This window comes from Podarcis vaucheri (assembly GCF_965113315.1).
Source record: "Podarcis vaucheri genome assembly, chromosome: 7".
In the NCBI taxonomy this organism is placed as follows: Eukaryota; Metazoa; Chordata; class Lepidosauria; order Squamata; family Lacertidae; genus Podarcis; species Podarcis vaucheri.
Genome location: NC_138765.1, coordinates 24,614,333 through 24,632,861, shown reverse-complemented (window position 1 = coordinate 24,632,861; position 18,529 = coordinate 24,614,333). Strand labels below are relative to the sequence as shown.

At 47.0% G+C, this 18,529-nt stretch overlaps 2 protein-coding genes across 2 annotated transcripts in view; one reads left to right on the top strand and one right to left on the bottom strand.

The window, feature by feature from the left end:
- The window catches only part of ZCCHC17 (zinc finger CCHC-type containing 17), a 351,579-nt gene that overhangs the window by 13,646 nt on the left and 319,404 nt on the right, over positions 1-18,529 (top strand). The gene's annotated exons all lie outside the window — the stretch shown is intronic.
- FABP3 (fatty acid binding protein 3) lies at positions 1,953-13,330 on the bottom strand. Its single transcript, XM_082232208.1, has 4 exons — positions 13,162-13,330; positions 7,057-7,229; positions 2,979-3,080; positions 1,953-2,260 (listed from the first exon to the last, which is right to left on the bottom strand). The coding sequence occupies exons 1-4, from the start codon at positions 13,232-13,234 to the stop codon at positions 2,207-2,209; spliced, it is 402 nt and encodes a 133-aa protein (XP_082088334.1). The 5' UTR covers positions 13,235-13,330; the 3' UTR covers positions 1,953-2,206.

Genomic DNA, 18,529 nt, shown 5'->3' with positions numbered 1-18,529 from the left:
GAAGTCATTTTGTGACCAGCACCCACAGACCTTTCTCAAATATGGGCCTATTGTCCCCCAAATGGTTGGTAATTCCGATTCTAAAAGATCCTGAAACCAAACATTGTAAGCAACGTAAACTGCGTCTTGCAAGCAGCATCCTCATGTCTTTGTTGCCTGTATTTCTCAAAGCATAACATGTAAAATAATGTCAGAATACCACACTTTAATATTAGGAAACTTTAATATTAGGCATCCACAACTCCAGACAAACCTGTTTAGATCAGGTTACCTTAACTGAAGAGAAACACCAGGAAAATGCCCTCCTATTTTAAAGTCACTGAAACATCTTTGCTTTGTCTGAAGCTTGGATAATGACTTGCATAGTTCAGCCAAGAGAGCTTCCATATCAAATTGCTTGAAGGTGAGTGTGACAGACAGGCCTCAGATCTGCCTTGTGACCCAGCAACCAGTTGGTGCTGACATACAGATCAGCTAATCAGAGAGGGAAATTAACCATCAAATAGGGATGGGGAGTGTCCAACAGCAAACAGGCAGGGATTGTATGTGGGTTAGACGGACCTAGGTATGGAGTCAGGGACTTTGTATAGGCAGAAGGGGTCTCTGGCTATCTTAAGTGGGGTCTCACAGTGTTTATCTGCTAGAGGAAGCTAATAGCACATCTGTAAGTGGGCAGACAAGGTTCAGTCTAGCTGAGGGGGAAGGCTGAGATCATAGGAAGGGGCTGGAAGGTTTTATAGTGTAGAATAGCCATCCTATAAAGAAAAAAAAATTATCTGACAGGTTGAAAGTGTTGCATTCAGATATTTAATACAGTATCTCTGTATCTGCTTGAAACAAAGTATTGCACCTTGCAGTGGTAAACCATCAAGTATAAACAAAGTGTAAACAAAGTTTCTGCTTTGTTTTAGAAGAACCTCATTCTTAACTTTGGTCTTTTGGGTGAAGGGATTAATTGGTCCATATTCCCTTACACTCAGTTTTAACCTGGCCAGCAAAAATTTCACCACAGTCAATCAAATAGCTGGGTCTTAAGACGCCACAATGCGAGACACCTTTAGGTCCTGTGGCTCCTTAATACGATACTCATCTGACAAATCAGCTTGGCTTTGTAAAACAATAGACTGTCAAGGTTTAGTCTGTATGCAACACGCTTGAACCGCAGGACTGATTCTGCAGCTCTGTAACACAATTGCCATCCGGCCAGCAGGCAAGGGTGAGGCTATAGTAACAGCGAGTACCTGTAATCATATCAATTAATTTAATTAGACCAGATAATGCTAGGGCTCTGATCTGTTTAACCACCTTAAACATCCATTTTGATGGTTGGCAGAGGAGGTGGAATACATTTTCAATAAAATGCACTAGGGTTGGGGAACCTTGGGATCAAGCTGTGACATTCCAGATCTACAGTGGTACCTCAGGTTAAGAACTTAATTTGTTCTGGAGGTCCGTTCTTAACCTGAAACGGTTTTTAACCTGAAGCACCACTTTAGCTAATGGGGACTCCCGCTGCTGCCATCGCACAATTTCTGTTCTCATCCTGAAACAAAGACCTGAGGTACTATTTCTGGGTTAGCGGAGTCTGTAACCTGAAGCGTATGTAACATGAGGTACCACTGTATCTGTTTAGCCCTTGGGATTCTCCACAAGCCACACCCCTCACCAGACCTGGCTCCACCCCTCCTGCAGTGTTCAACTATGACCATGTCTCTATGTTTGCATTGTGCGAGTTGTGTGTGTAGAAATGTTGCTGCTGGAATGCAGCCTACTGTTAGGAGTCTGTGCCTCTGGCCCAGCTCATCACTACGCTCCCTCAAGGTTGCTTGTGAAGAAATGTGGCCCCCGGGCTGAAAAGCCCCCCCACACACACACACAAATGGAATGATTTATTAGTCATAATCCCAGTTATGTCATCAAGGGTGAGCAGACAGAGACCCAGCCAAACACCATTACACAACTATTTCAGTTTATTACTTCCACATAGCTTATTTTTGCCTCGCCCACTTCTTCAGTATTAAAAAAAAAAAAGCAATGAAAGAAAACCCCAAAGATCAGGGTGAGAGAGTTCAAGTTGCATACTGAACAGATTCAAAAAGGTTCAACAACTATACAAAAAACACTTGTGGGGAGGAAGGGAATCACAAAGGCAATTTGGCAACAAGTTTGGCATTGGATGACTTGGCAAGAGAACAGGTACAGGCTCTTATTCCGCTTTTTGATAGGTACGGGTGCAGACCACAGTGCCCATCGTCAGAGTCTGAAAGAGAAGAAAAGGTAAGCAAGTCTTAGCCCCAAAAACCCTGTGACCCCCCCAGGAGGCCTGTTATAGACTGTATAATGACTTAGTCTTGGGGCATTACTTACAAAACCATAAGGGTGGGCTAATATCTAATGTATATTTTGGAAAGAGGTTTGACTGTCTATTCTCCATAGGTTTGGCTGCCTCTTGAAATATCATTGCCAAACATGGCAGAAGGGTTTCCAGGCTGGGTGCTGAAGGCTTTGTCACCATATTGGTGACACCATCTTGAATCAAGATGGCGGACCAGGATGGGACTTTAGTGTGACATTTTTTTTGCACAGGTTTGGCTCTTGAGATATCATTGCCAGACTTGGCACGAGGGTACCCAGGGTGGGGCAGTGCCTCCACCGACAAGGATTGTATGTACTTGTCTAAAGCACAAATTTGAAAAAGAACAACAACCCTGCAGCCTGATTAAGTGGGCACCTCTTGCGGTTGATCAAAATGTTTCTAATTGATATAGCCAGCCAGCCATTAAATTGCAGAGGCAGCCAAAGTAAAGAGTTACTTGCTTGTTTTTTTCCAGGCACATTTTCATGTGACCAGGGATGGGGTGGGGTTGGAGGCAGGTTAAATAGTTTCCAGGAGTGATTTCCTTCCCTTGCAGTTTTCTCTTCAAATTTTTAACTTGCCCATGTAGGCCACAGGTAAAGAGCAGCGTACTTTGGCTTACCAAAATCAACTTTCCATCCTTCAGTTCTCGGACTAGCGAGGTCTCCTTTCCATCCCATTTCTGCACATGAAGGAGCTTCCCTCCATCTAGTGTCACAAGGGACTGAAAGAAAGAAATCAAATCAAGCTCGTTAGAGAACCGCAGAATTGTGGTTTGTAACAGAAAAGAATTCTGAGTTCCACAAACGCAACACAGAGAGACTACAGAGGAGGAAGGCAGACAGACAGTTTCATCCCTTGGGTGGGTTGTAAGCAAGGCCCCATCTGCACTATGGATTTAAGGCAGTATCAACCCACTTTAAACAGCCATGGCTTCCTCCAAAAAATCTGGGAGCTTTGTTAAGGATGCTGAGAGTTGTTAGGAAGCCCCTATTCCTGTCCCAGAGCTGCAATTTCTAGAGTGGTTGAATCATTTCCCCCAGGAAACCTTGGGAAGTGTAGCTCTGAGGAAGAACAGGGGTCTCTTAACAATGCTCCACGTCTTTGTACCCATTACTTGGCCAAAGAACCATAGTGAAAAATAAAATAATAATTAATTATAGTTTCCCCAGCCACTCTGGGAGGCTTCCGACAAAATATTAAAATACAATAGTCTGTTAAACATTAAAAGCTTCCCTAAACAGGGCTGCCTTCAGATGTCTTCTAAAAGTCTGGTAGTTGTTTTTCTCTTTGACATCTGGTGGGAGGGCGTTCCACAGGGCGGGCGCCACCACCAAGAAGACCCTCTGCTGGTTCCCTGTAACTTGGCTTCTTACAGCAAGGGAACTACTAGAAGGCCCTCAGCGCTGGACCTCAGTGTCCGGGCAGAACAATGGGGGTGGAGGCGCTCCTTCAGATAAGTGTGGATTTTGAAGGATGACTGGGCCTTTCAGTTCTCATATTGTTTCAGAAGGTTTAAGTTAGGCAAGTTCCCCTTTAAATGTGAACTGAGTCATATCCCCCACCCTTATATGTGCCCCACGTGGGAGCCAGTGAGGCTGCCAGCTGCTGTAAGCCTATCCTATTGTTAACCTTCAGGCTCAGGTCATCTGTGCAGAGTGCCCTGCAACTCCTGTGAAGCTCTAAAGCAGAACCTCTCGCAGGCCATACATGTTGTTTTAACATCTTGTCCTCTGGCTGCCTGCCAGCCAAAATCATTTGCTTCGAAGGTCAAACATGCAGCTTGCCAGTAATTCACACATGCTTGCTTCCTATGGAATGCAAATGAGATATTTCCATCGCCTCCCGCCCGTTACGTTTTGCTTGACAAGTGTCTGTACACCACTTAAAGCAATCTTTTTAGTCAATTAAGTCATTTGGCTTTTTCCTTTAAGCAAGGGTAACTGAAACTGCACACCAGCAAGTCCTCAATACAGGCACCTTTATGAGAATAAGGAAAAGCACTGGAAGAATTTACTTTCACTACTTGGAACAAAAAACCCTCTTTCCCCATCACTTTAACATACCAGGGCAAAAATGGATCTAAAATACAGGCTCGTGGGCCTTTCAAACTTCAATTAAAATCAGTTTCAGCTCACAACCCTAGTTTTTAAAATATGTTGTGGCATCATCACCAGCTGCTCTCACCAGTAACAGAGATCCTGCAGTGAGTCATGGCTATGTGATTATTGAAAAGAAGAATTGTTTTAATACGCTCTAACCTACTTTTTTATTTTAAACCCCACCCACCCCCGGCAAGGCTTCAGAGCTGCAGGCTGTGTCATTTGAGGGTAGAAACCAGTAGCACAGCTTCTTTTGACAGACAACGTCACAGCAACGGAATTGGTTTGTTCAGGATCTGATAACAAGTAAGAGAAAACCACTTCGGTGAATAGGAATCCAGTATACAAACTTACGGTTGCTAATCAGTGCAAACCTCTGCTGGTTTACTAAAAAATAAGACTTGCTGAGTTCAGCATGGCCTGCTCTAGAGTAAGCATGCACCTGCCCTGCTTTTGTAACAGGTTCCACTTGTTCCAAATTGATATCAAATCTAACTCTGCTCCGAGACCGGAATAACCTAACACTCAGTACTTTTTTTACTGAAGTTGTTTCAGTAAGTGCCACACTTTTTACAACAACAAAAAGAGGTGCCGGTACTGTGTACTCTTGAGTATCCCCTTAAAAAAGCACTGCTAACACTTAAAGAAAAACCCAGCACTTACAGAAAAACAGGTAAGCTCGGGTCTGGTCAGATGCAATGACAGGGGTGTGACTAGGTACCTAAAGGACTCTGGTCACAAGCCCATGGCACAATTTTGAATGAATGTAGAGAAGACTTCTGGGCAAGTAAAGAGACTGGGTGAGTGGGATCTTGCCAGCTTTGCACTTTGCAGCAAGCCCAGCAGCTCTGCAAGCAAAGGGTGAAAATAAGGGGGAGAAGGAGTAGGAGAGTTTGGGGGGTGGCAGCACAAATGACCAAGGGCTCAGGTACCCTCGGCTACTCCCAAACAAAGCCCTTTCCGTATGGACCATAAAGCAGAGTCTTCATAGTGAAACAGACCAGCCTGATTAATGACAATTAATAATAATAAATTTTATTTATACCCCACCCTTCCAGCCAGAGCCAGGCTCAGGGCGGCTAACACCAGTAAAATTACAGTAAAAACATAATAGGGGAAAAAAACCCCAATTTAAAATACAGGTTAAAATGCAATTTAAAATGCAACCTCATTTTAAAAGTAGCCCATAGATCAAAACCATAAGGGGAGGGAGACATAAGGGTCAGACTGAGTCCAAACCAAAGGCCAGCTCTGTCTTGCAGGCCCTGCGGAAAGATGTCAAGTCCTGCAGGGCCCTAGTCTCTTGTGACAGAGTGTTCCACCAAGTCGGGGCCAGTACTGAAAAGGCCCTGGCCCTAGTTGAGACCAACCTAACCACCTTGTGACCTGGGACCTCCAGAATGTTGTCATTTGTGGACCTTAAGGTCCTCTGCGGGGCATACCAGGAGAGGGTGTCCTGTAGAATTGAGCACCTACTCCAAGCGTAGGGAACCTTTGGTCCTGCAGAGGTTGCTGAACTACAACTTCCATTATTCCTGGCTTTTGATCATTCTGGGCTGACAGAAGCTGTAGTTCAGCAACAAGCAGAGGGCCAAATGTTCCCATTTCCTGACCTCCTGCATTCTCTCTCCCAGGCCCTCCTCATCACTTTATGTTTCTGCAGCACTTCGGCATTTCTCCCCAAGTTAAGAACAGAAGGAAAGCCCTATGGGATCAGGCCAAAGGTCTAGCTTGCCCAGCATCCTGTTCTCAGAGTGGGCAACCACTTGCTCACAGGAAGCCTGCAAGCAGGACAGCAGCACAACAGAAATTCTCCCCACTGGTGATTCCCAACCAAGTGGCAGGACATAGGCATTGTGGCCAGTGTGAGACTTAATCTCCACTGATTTGGTTCCGTCCTGGCATCTCGAGAGACAAGGATCAGGCAGCAGGCAGTGGTGGCTGGTGTTCATTTGGAATGGTAGGGTGGAAGGCAGAGTCAATGACAAGCAGAATCAATTAATTCTGGTTTTGCCCCATCTGCTGCTGAGTTTTATTTTATTTTTTTAACTATCAATTCTCTATTAATTAAACGATTTGCATGTCTATACAAACATTATGTACTATCTCTTAACAGGTAAAAAAAGAGAAAATTATATAAAATAGAAAATTTATAAAGAAATAAAGAAGTAACAAAGATAAGAAACAAAGAAATCAAAATCAAGAGAGACAAAGTTATTTACATAGTAAAAGTACTCATCAGCACAATCCTTCCTGCTGAGCTATACAAGGGCAACTAAGGAGTAAGGGACTAAGGAGCAGGAAGAAAGCAAACAGTGCTACCCCTTTGAACTGGATGCAAGTAAGAAGGCAAGCAGGTGATGGCTGGCTGAGGCCAGACCTAGGGTGGTGTGGTAGTGCCCCATTTGCCCTAAATAGACCAGCCTGGACTGCCAGCAGCTGACAACATGGCCAGTCAAACTAGACAGTCATGGGCTAAATAGACAAATCAGTCTGATCGGCTATAAAACATCTTCTGTATTCTTGTCTAACCCCTTTGTAGCTCCTGATGGGACCTAGCAAGGGTTGCAATCACAATCTTGACATCCAGAACTCTACCTTGACATGTCTGTCATCTGCGGTCGTCTCATCAAATTCTTCTCCCATTGTGAATTTGATCTCCGTGCTCTTGAAAGTGCTCTGGGTCTTGAGGGTGATCTTGTTGCCGTCAACCTCAATAATGGTGGTTGGTTTGGTCAGGTTTGCCATCTGCCTCGTGGCAAAGCCCACACCTACAGGAAAAGGAGAGGTTAAAGGGGGGTGGGTGGGAATTAGCAGCCTAGAAGCTTGGAAGTCAGTGTGCCATAATAATCACAGCGTTGATGGGATGCTGGTTTGAAAAGCAGATTTGTTAAAACAGAAGAAAGCTAATGAAGGATTAAAAAGAAGGTGGAGGTGTGGGAATCTTTGACCTTCCAGATGTTGCTGAACCACAACTCCCATCATTGCTGGCCATTAGCTATGCTCACTAGGGTTGATGCAACATCTGGAGGGCCCAAGCTTCCCCCATACCTTCTCGAGAGAGCTGCTTGCAAAACTGCTTGGTTAAACACACACACACACACACACACACACACACACACACCAGAACACAATAACCCAACACCCAGCCACACCACCAAAAAGAACAAAGGCTTATTCATCAAAATGAAATTAGTTGCACTGAAGGTGGAGCAAGCGAGTCCTTCTTGACTTACTGAGATAGAGAAATCAGGCCTCCATCACCAGTCCTTGTAGGGAGTGTTCTTTCTGGCATTCAGCCATGTAGTGGAGAGGACTGCTAAGAGACCCACATGTTTGTATACGATAAGCTGCAAAGGAGAGCTCTCCAGGCAGGATTTAGCAGTGTGGCAAGACTCTTACCATTTGCATTCCTTTGGGGGTGGACCTCTCCTTGTTTAGCTGCTAATCTGATTGGATTCGTACCCTTGCTGGCAACTGCAATGGAAAGGAACGGCTTCGTTGTGCTCCCACCAGAGCGCCCAGTCTTCCATATGCATTGCACCCTATGACCAGCAAACCTTACACACCCACCCCCCAGATCTGCAACTAGTGTATTGCGTAGTGTATAGCATGTCAGACTAGGACTGGAGCAGACCCAGGTTCAAATTCCTGTTCTGCCTTGAGGCTCACTGCATGACCTTGGACCAGTGGCATTCACCAAGCCTTGCACACCTCGCAGGGGTGCTGGGAGGCGCAAAATGGGGAGCCCCTTGAAGAAAAGGTGGCCTAATAGATACAATTTTAAGAGGGTTACTTTGAAGATGGGGTGGGTGGTGGACCTCACCTCCACATTTCCCAAAGGTGAGAACTGTCAAAAAATATCAGAGTGGGTGAGTTTTTCCTTTCTGCTCCCCAGGTCAGTTCTGCTTTTAAAACAGAGATCTCTTCCATATCCTTTGTGATTGGGAAAAGGATCGTAAGCTCAGTGATAGGGCATCTGATTTGCATGCAGAAGGTACCAGGTATCATGTCCCCATCATCCTCAGGTACAGCCAAGCATGCCCAACTTGTCTGATATCTAGTGAATGCAGAGCAAGGGCTGGGAAACTTTCCAGCTCAAGATCAGTCTGCAGAGCATGAGACTCAATCTCAGAGTTGTGGGTTCAAGACCCATGTATGGCAAAAGATTCCTGCATTGCAGGGGACTGGACTAGATGAACCCTTGTGGCCCCTTCCAATTTTACAATTCAACATCCCCTTCTGGGCAGTCTTCCAAGGACAGCACAACATGGTGTGTGGGGCCAGAGGCCAAAGCAACAAACACAGATTTTATCTTTGTACAGAAGGATTTGGCCCCTGGTCCTAGGTTTCACCACCCCTAAATATAGAGAATACAGAGCAAGATAGGCCAATGGTGCGCAACCTGTTACAAGATTATGTTGTAGGTTCCTGTGATTAACAGAAGGGTCAGAAGCGCAGGGGTGTAGAACATGCTGCTTTTCTTGTAGAAAACCCCAACTGCTGGGGTCTCCAGCTAAAAAGGATTCCAGTTAGCAGACAATGTTGAAAGCATTTGCTGAGATCCTGGATTGCTATTGCCAGTTAAACAAATGCCCTTAGTTCCTCCAAACATGTCACAATGTCTACTGGGGCCTTCGAGTGTCCTTGGAGGAGGAAAATAATCTTGCCCAGAGTGCAATAAGGTATGCTAGTATTCCAAGAAGGAAGATAAGCACCATGGGAACTGACCTTCCCTGGAATATTCCACCACCACCACCCCCTCTCTCAGAAAATAAGCAAGTCTCTTAACTTCTTTATTTATTGAGAGATACAACAGAAAGCATGCAGGCAGGATTCTGCCCAATTTCTCATTAAGGTAGAAACGTGGCCACATTCCTTAAAACACTGTTATAGGACTTGTAACACTCATGGCTTCCCTCAGAGAATCCTGGGATTCTTGTTAAGGGTTCTGAGAGTTGCTCCATTCTCCTCCCAGAGCTACAATTCTCCAAGTGGTTTAACAATCAATCCCTCTTCCCAGACAACTCTGAAAAATACGGCTCTGTGAGGGGAATGGTAGTTGCCTAACAACTCTCAGCACCCTTAAACTACAGCTCCCAGGATTCTTTGAGGGAAGCCACAACTGTTTAAAGCGGCAGCATAGTATTTTAAACGTATGGCGTCATGTGAACCTACGTAATCTCATCTTCCAATTTCCTGGCCAAAGAGTGTACAGGGCCAAAAGGTACTTTGCCCTCATCTGCAATTTCTTTCAAATTTTTGATATTTTAAATTTTTAATCAGCATATTTATCATGCCACCCAAAATTAGGCCCCGCCTGTTCTGTACTGATTTGCCACTCTTAGACAATCTCCCAGCAACTTTTCCCAGTTCCAACAAGCACACAAGAAGATTCCACAGAGCCTCCAACATTTTCCATCTGAAAAAAGGCACATAACAAACACCCCAGTCATCAAACCACAGATCACCACCTGAGCCTCTTCATGCCATAGCTCTGTGGAAGAGTCTATTTCACCTGCCATTATTTCTTTAACCCTGCCATAGCCTCATATCCCATCAGTCTGAAATATGTTTGTTTTTGGAGTTTAAAGGAGTAATAGAAGTGGGTCCTGCAACAAAGTGTTGCAGCATATTCCCCATCCTAATAGAAGTGCTCTTGTCCCAAGACTCCAGCCACCCAATATTCTCTCTAAGCAGATAATTCCACTCTCCTCCCATTTCCCCTTCTCTCTTTTTGAGCTGTCATCCTACATTTCTTTTTTTTAAAAAAAAATCTTTATTAAACATTCAACACATATTTACACAACAATTTGCCATGTTACAATTTATGCACGAACACTACACAACAAAAATAAAAATAAAGAAAAGATAAAATAAACTTCTGATTGTTCTCAAAAAACTAAGTCTCAATTATTTTTTACACAGTATCATATTACACTTTGTTTCCTTAATTTCCTTCAGAGAAATATTCTTTAGTTTGTTGTTATACATTACAAGAATCATTTAAGGTCTGCCAGGAGGTTTTTGCTATTAGAATAAATTTTCAAATATTCTTTAAATACTATCCATTCTTTATTCACCTTCTGCATTGAGTACCCTCTAACTCTCCCCATCATTATTACCAATTGGATGTAGTCTGTCATTTTTACCTGCCATTCTGACTTTGTAGGTGTCATTTCACTCTTCCAATTCATTGCAACCAGAATCCTGGCAGCAGATGTTGCGTACATAAAAAATTGTCTTACTTCTTTCTTGATTTCAGTTGACATAATCCCTAATAAAAAGGCCTCTGGCCTTCTTTGTGAATGGGAATTTGAATATCTTTTTTCACTCATTATATACAATACGCCCAAACTCTTTGAATTTTTTCACTTTTTGATTTCCCCCTACATTCCATGGCTACTGAGCATGCTCAGTACTCATGGAGCCTTTGGGGGGGGGAGGGGTTCCCCTTCAGGAGTCTCTCCACATATGCTCATACCTCCTGCTTGTGTCTTAAGTGGGTTTTGTTTTTCAGGTTTTTTTTGTACCAGTCCAGCAGCACTCACTACCCAAGTTTGCAGAGGGAGAAATCGGAAGGGGGAGGAGGAAGAGTCCTTCAGTCATGATAAGCAGCTCCAAGCATACCTCAAGCTTTGTGCAAAATGGCAGGCTGAGCACTGCATGGGGCTTTAGTGCAAACGCTCATGCACTTAGGTACATATGCATTACAAAGCCATGGAGAGTCTAATGAGGGCTCTGACCCCTAACTAATGACAATGGTAGCAGCTAGCACAAATGAGGCATGCCCTTCCCATAAAGAGTAGGGCCGTGGATTACAATGAGGGGGAGGGGTGAGCTCAGGGCTCACATATAAAAGCGAGAGAATAAAAGGCTGAACGTATTTAGAGAGCCAGTGTGGTGTAGTGGCTAGAATATCGGGCTAGGACCTGGGAGACCAGGGTTCGAATCCCCACTGGTGACCTGGTTATTGTGAGGATAAAATGGTGTGGAAAAGGAACCATTTAGGACAGATTGAGCTCCTGGGAGGAAAATTACCATATAAATGTAATGATCGAATCGTAATGAATATGAAACTAGACAGAAACAAAAGAAAATAAGTCTCCTGCTCAACTCTCCATCATTTATGCAGTGATTCTGCCTGCATTTACTTCGGAGCAAGCCTTACTTATGATGGGACTTACTCCCGAGTAAGTCACTGAGTCATTTGCTTTGCATAGGACAGGCTAAAATAGGTTTAAATCTCACCCTTTCCAGCTTGTGGCCTAAGAGAGTACAGTGGTACCTCGGGTTACATACGCTTCAGGTTACATACGCTTCAGGTTGCAGATTCCGCTAACCCAGAAATAGTGCTTCAGGTTAAGAACTTTGCTTCAGGATGAGAACAGAAACCGTGCTCCGCCGGCGCGGCAGCAGCAGGAGGCCCCATTAGTTAAAGTGGTGCTTCAGGTTACAGTTTCAGGTTAAGTACGGACCTCCGGGACGAATTAAGTACTTAACCCGAGGTACCACTGTAAGAGGAGGAATAAATCTCGGACAGGCAGCTCTGCCAAGGCGCCGCAGGAGCCAAGCGGGCGGGATCTGGCCCCATTCCAACCAGCGTAAACCAATCGCCCCGCAGACGGAGAGAGGAGCGCCCTGGGCGGAGGCGGCGTGGCCTAGCGCAAATGGAAGATGCGCCGAAAGCGCAGCTGCCCCGGGCTGGCTTTCCCCGCCCTCTTCCCCAAACTTGGTTCACCGCTCTGACCTCGCCCGGTGCCTCCGGGCGCCTCTTAACCACGAGACCTTTTGTGCGTCTACTCGGAAGCAAGCGCCATTAAGCTTAATTCTAGGCTAAGCACCATGCACGAGAGATAATACATCATACTCGAGATTCACGATTGGGCAGCTAGATCCTTTTTCTTGGCTCATTGAAACGCGCCGAGAAGCGTGCAGATTTACTCGCTGCAGCGGCAGACGCGCGTCCCCAACCCTTTCCACACGTGGCGTTTTTCTCTCTACTGCAAATCCAGGAAAGCCCACGCCACCTAGTACGCGCGTTCGCTCTTAAGGCGCCCCAAGGCTGCGTTTGGCTACAACAAATGGATGGCTGCAATCCCTAACCACCGCTAGCTACCGTTACCTGGGCGTAAGCCCCATTGAATTCAATAGGGCTCCCCGCGGTAGACCTGGGATTATGCTGTGACGCGGGGGTTCTGCTTTCTGCACCTCCGGGCCTGGGGGCAGCAGAATGCAATGTACCCGAGCTACCCTACGCACCACTTGCAGCCGCGGCAAGGATCCGAATTAAACGCATTTACACCCAGAAGGGATTAAGAGGGAAGGATTCTCCCGGCAGCCTAATCCGCCGCGGATCTCCTCCAGTACTACAAAACGGGAAGGTTTGAATGAAATGCCGGCCCTCCGCCCACGTGGCTGGCGGCTCAACCTCTCCAAGCGATTTCCAGATGGCTGCGGAGGAGAAAACGCCCCAGCTCGCCGGCGCCCGGCGTTACCAAACGCGTTACCGCACCGAGCGAGCTGCCCAAGCCGAGCGCATTCCAAGATGCACCGATAACATTTCAGCCTCCCGGGCGGGCGAGTGATTGATGGTGGAAGGAAAAACCCCGCTGGCCTTCTCGGGGTTGCAGTGCCAGCAGCCTCCTAGGCAATCTTTCCCACACCCCAAAACGGGAGGAAATCTAGTATCCCTGCTCTTACCGATAGCTTTCATGTAATCGTCGAAATTGGTGCTGTCGACCAGGTTCCAGACGCCTGCGAAAGCCTCAGCCATGGCGAGCCTTGCCGGGAATGTTTGTGCAGAGAGGAGAGAGGCTTTCACGCAGCGCGCTTGCTGGCTTGGCGCTCTTTATATTTATATATATATATATTTTCCAGGCGCGGCCGCCGGCCTCCCTTAAATAGCTCTCGTTTCTGATCACATGGGTGGGAAAGAGCAAGTGATGGGCTGTCCGTCATACCCCGCACACCCACCCCTTGTAAGTGACAAGCCGGGAGATTGGAGCAGCCCGAACGAGCTACCGAGTGCTTTCGAAGCCTTTAGGAACGCCTGCCGGGTGGAGCCGCTTTTGGTGCTGCTGCTGCAAGACAGGCTGGGATTCAACTGGTGTAGCGTCTCGGCCATCCCAGCCCCCACACAGACGCGGTCCCTGGCAGACTTTGCTGTGGCCTATCACTGGGTTTAGAAGGGTCCAGACTGATACGATAAAATAGAAGTGGCCACTGCAGCGTCTGGGTCTGTGCTTCCTTTTTAATTACTATTGCTATAATTGTCGCTGTACTGTAATTTTATGCCATCTTTCCTGCTAGGCAGACCAAATGCAAAAGGGGATGAGGCTGCTTCACCTTCAACTGGGGTTAGAAGAGGGAATTTCAGCAGGTGCACTTCTGTATGAGGAGCTGCAGTATACACTGTTCTCCGTGCAATTTTATTTTCACAACATCCCTGTGAGATAGGGTACACTGTGTGTGTTTGTGTTTGAGAGCGGGAGAGGGACTGTCCTGCTAACAGCACCGTCTTAGATATATCTACTCATAAGCCAACCCCTCTGAATCAAATGTGGCTTACTCCCAGGTAGGTGAGTACGTAGCATGGCAGTCGAAGGGCGTTTCTGGATTGTCACTGTCTTTGGGTGGAATTCATAGCGCAGACCAACCAATTATACTCAGCAAACAGAGAAGGGCTGCAGCTCAATGGCAGAACGTCTGGTTTGCACACAGAAGGTCAGGTGGACCTTGTGCCCGGAGGAGCTGAGAGACACCCCCAGTCTGAAACCAGGAGAGCTGCTGGCAGTCAGTGTAGACAATGTTGAGCTAGATGGACCCTTGATCTGACGCGGCTTCCTGCGTTCCTGTGGCCTGAGCGAGCATCATGGCTGGGTGGGGATTGGAACTCACAGCATGCTAGCTCTCTCCCTTTGCATGTTGTTAGTTCTTGACCCCACTATCAACATTCCCTCCCCCCTTACCCGTGTGTAAATATAGACATATTCTGGTCAACTGAGGACAGCACTGATCTGTGAAAGAGCAGGCCACAATCAACTTGTCGGCTTTGTTTTTTGAAGGTGCTGCAAGCAGTTCTCAAGTGGGTTTTGCAGGGAGGTAGGTGGACCCTTGTTGAAATCCCCAAGCCCCACTCCCTGACTCTCACCTATTGATGGGTCAGTGCATCTGGCTATTAATCAGAAAGTTGGTGGTTTGAGCAGTGGACAGGAGACCTGCATTGCAGGGGGTTGGACTAGATGACCGTTGGGTCCCTTCCAACTCTACAATTCTGTGATTCTGTGTTCCTTCTGCCATAGCCTTTGCAGCACAGCAGTGGATTAAAGGCCTGCATATAGGCATTTTTCAGACATTCAAGTTGATAGGGGTTGGGGCTACATTCATGAGAACAGCCTTTGCTAAGCTGGTGCCCTCCACATGTTCCTATCAGCCCCAGGTTTATTCCCATCAGCATTGTGTTAAAGGGATGGGGAGCCAGTCGTGGCAATCTCACCCTCCAAAAAAAAACTGTACTGACTTTGAGCTCCCGAAAAGAGCTGCTGTTCTATGTACCATGTCCCTATTTGCATCTCCCTTCTATCCTCCTGAGTCAATTTAAGAGTTTTGACTGAAATACTTAAGGAGGCATCATTGAAAACAAGGGTGGTAAAACCCCTGACCCATGGGGGGCCTCCCCTCCCCACAACACACAGCCATATTAAGGTCTCCCAAGACCTCCCAAAAATTTAGTTGAATTAATAGTAGCCATTAATTATAATTTAAGTTCAATCGTTTTAATTAATATGCACAAGGCTGCAAAATCCCACTTACTCCCCCCCTATTTCTGCAAAGTGAACCCCCTTGGGCATAAAAAGGTTAGCCACCCCTGATTTAAAATATTGACACCCACTCAGCATTTCCTCATAGACTTCAATGTGGTCTATATCAACCAGCCACAGGGCATGAGAGGGGTGGACTGGCAGTGGCACTGCATTCCCCAGAATAGGGATGAGGCAAGGCGGCAGTGAGGTCATGACCAACACGGAGCTGCCATGACCATTGCCTTGCGCCATCCCAGCAACCACAGCACCACCGATAGGGTACTGCTAACAGGTGGCACTGTGGTCTAAACCACTGAGCCTCTTGGGCTTGCCGATCAGAAGGTTGGAGGTTTGAATCCCTGTGACAGGGTGAGCTCCCGTTGCTCTGTCCCAGCTCCTGCCAACCTAGCAGTTCAAAAGCACGCCAGTGCAAGTAGATAAATAGGTACCACTGCGGCAGGAAGGTAAACGGTGCTTCCGTGCACTTTGGTTTCCGTCACGGTGTTCCATTGTGCCAGAAGCGGTTTAGTCATGCTGGGCACATGACCCGGAAAGCTGTCTGTGGACAAACTCTGGCTCTCTTGGCCTGAAGCGAGATGAGCGCCGCACCCTGTAGTCGCCTTTGCCGGAACTCAACCATCCGGGAGTCCTTTACCTTTTACCTTTTTAGTGCTTTGCCATTCATGCAGCATTTCTGCTTCCAACAAAATGAAGCAAAACACAATGAAAACTGCAATGGTTATAAAAGGAACAAACAACAGTAAAAGCCAAGGGCAGGCAGAAGCATCATAAAACATCATTAAATGCCACATGTGTCGGTACGGGTGGTGGTGGGAACTAATGTAAAAAAACAAAGAAGGATTGTGTAGAGCTATAGAAGGACTTTGTATTCTGCTTCTAGATCCATCTCATAGAATTGTAGAATTGGAAGGAACCCCCAGGGTCATCTCGTCGAACCCCCTGCAATGCGGGAATCTCAACAAGAAGTCCCTCATGCAATTTGAAACCATACCAGACCCTGTTTAGCTTTGCAAATGTGCTAGCAGATTTATTGCTGCACCACTAGGAGGATAGACTACAATTCCCATCATCCCTGACCACTGGTTCTGTTAGCTAGGGATGATGGGAGTTGTAGTCCCAAAACATCTGGAGGGCCGAGTTTGAGGGTGTCTGGCCTAGATTATGGGTGTGAAACCTCTGGTCCACTGGGAGTCAAATTAGGCCTGTGAGGCCATCACTCTAATACACCAGGCATGATGCCAGCTGGTGGGCAGGGTTTGATTCTGTGGTGGGAACTGGCACATGCGGCTAAAGCAGCAGAATTTAACTTCCGGCTAATCTGCCAATTCTAGATGAATACTGCTCTCTCTACTGTGCTCAGCTTGATGCCTCTCCCCACTCGGCTGGCTGGAAGCAAAAGAGCACAGGGCTCCTGTGCCTTTAATAGCTACAACTGCAAAAATCCCCTTATCTACACAATTCTTAAAGGTGCAGGAGCAACTTGGCCACACACAGAGCCAGCCTTGATTCAGAGTTATTGCTTGTGCACATAGGGACTCTGATGTGCACATACGGATCCCATGAACTAGCTTTGGATTGGTCCGACTGTGGGAAACTAATTGTTGCCATGAAGGTAGTCTCTGATGCGACAATCTTCTTTCGGACAGAAGAGTGACGGCGATTATTTATTCAACGGGTTTCTGCAATGCCACCAGACTATTTAGGGCATGTTCCTTTCCCAGCAAGGTCACTCTGTCCTGCTGACCCTGCCAAAGGCTGCTTTCCCAGTGCTGGCTCCTGGCCCACTGGTGGAAAGAGATGCCAGGTGGCCTCAGTCCATATTGCTACCGATTCCTGCACAAGCCATGCTGTCTAGGAGCTGCAGAGCAACATGGCTCCCAAAAGCACTGCCCATCCTGTTCACCTTGGGCCTGTAGTCACCTGTCTCAGCACTAAGAGCAGCAATAACGGCTCCTGGATCTGACTTTGATACTGAAATCTGAGTTGTGTTAGGGGGCTAAGTATCGCATGGAATGTGGTCTGTGCTGTGTTACATTCAGTAATGTCAACTTTCTCAAGCTCGTGCTTAGAATTGTCTGCCTTGCCTTAATGTTCTGCAATGCACCAGAGACAGGACTGGCCTGAGACATTTTGTCACCTGAGGCATATCAGAAAATAGAGCGCCCACCCTGGGAATCATAGTTTGTTAAGGATAAATAATAATAATAATTTATTATTTCTACCCCGCCCATCTGGCTGGGTTTCCCCAGCCACTCTGGGCGGCTTCCAACAAAGATTAAAAATACATTAAAATGTCACACATTAAAAACTTCCCTGAACAGGGCTGCCTTAAGATGTCTTCTAAATGTCAGGTAGTTGTTTATCTCTTTGACATCTGATGGGAGGGCGTTCCACAGGGTGGGTGCCACTACTGAGAAGGCCCTCTGCCTGATTCCCTGTAGCTTTGCTTCTTGCAGTGAGGGAACTGCCAGAAGGCCCTCGGCGCTGGACCTCGGCGTCTGGGCAGAACGATGGGGGTGGAGGCGCTCCTTCAGGTATACTGGGCCGAGGCAATTTAGGGCTTTAAAGGTCAACACCAACACTTTGAATTGTGCTCGGAAACGTACTGGGAGCCAATGTAGGTCTTTCAATGAGGATGCTTCATGAGAAGCAGCAAGAGCTCTGAGCAGAGAATGGCACACCCAAGCCAGTGGCCAAGGGTGGCAAACAGGAAGAGCAGTGGCTGGGGGCCGTGCACTCTGCCACTGGCCTGTGTTGGCCTCCATGGGGAACCCATGACCTGAGGTGACTGAAGACAGCCTGCGGGGGGGCCGCTGGCCTCAGAGCCCTGCCCAGGAAGGCAGCAACAATTTCCTCATAGTGCTGCATTCACAGCCAAAGGACAAGTGGCAAAGGTGCATGAGGACACCCCTCTTCTGCTTGATCTCATCTGTCCCCAGCCTGCTGCACTGCTTGAAGTGACTGCCTCAGCAACCAGGCAACCTGGATAACCAATAGAGTTGGGGAACCCAAGGTTTAGAGGCCATGTGTCATGGTCCGGTCTACAGGCAATCAAAGTCCTGGCTGATGACAAGATGGCGGGGTGGGAGCAGGAGCGAGAGTCCAGAAGCCAGGAGTCTGAGGGTCAGGAAGCAGGGAGTCACGAAGTCAAGGGTCCGAGGGTTGAGAAGCAAGGAGTCAAGAAGCCGAGGTCCGAGGATCAGGAAGCAAGAAGCCAAAGGCAGGAAATGAGTTGCTGTGGCAAA

What these genes read in the sequence shown, in the direction of transcription:
- FABP3 (XM_082232208.1), bottom strand. Translation starts at nt 13,234, where the DNA reads ATGGCTGAGGCTTTCGCAGGCGTCTGGAACCTGGTCGACAGCACCAAT. An exon ending in CGATTACATGAAAGCTATCG is followed by an intron (nt 7,230 to 13,161) that starts GTAAGAGCAGGG and finishes CTTTTCCTGTAG; the next exon opens with GTGTGGGCTTTGCCACGAGG. An exon ending in AGGATGGAAAGTTGATTTTG is followed by an intron (nt 2,261 to 2,978) that starts GTAAGCCAAAGT and finishes CTTCTCTTTCAG; the next exon opens with ACTCTGACGATGGGCACTGT.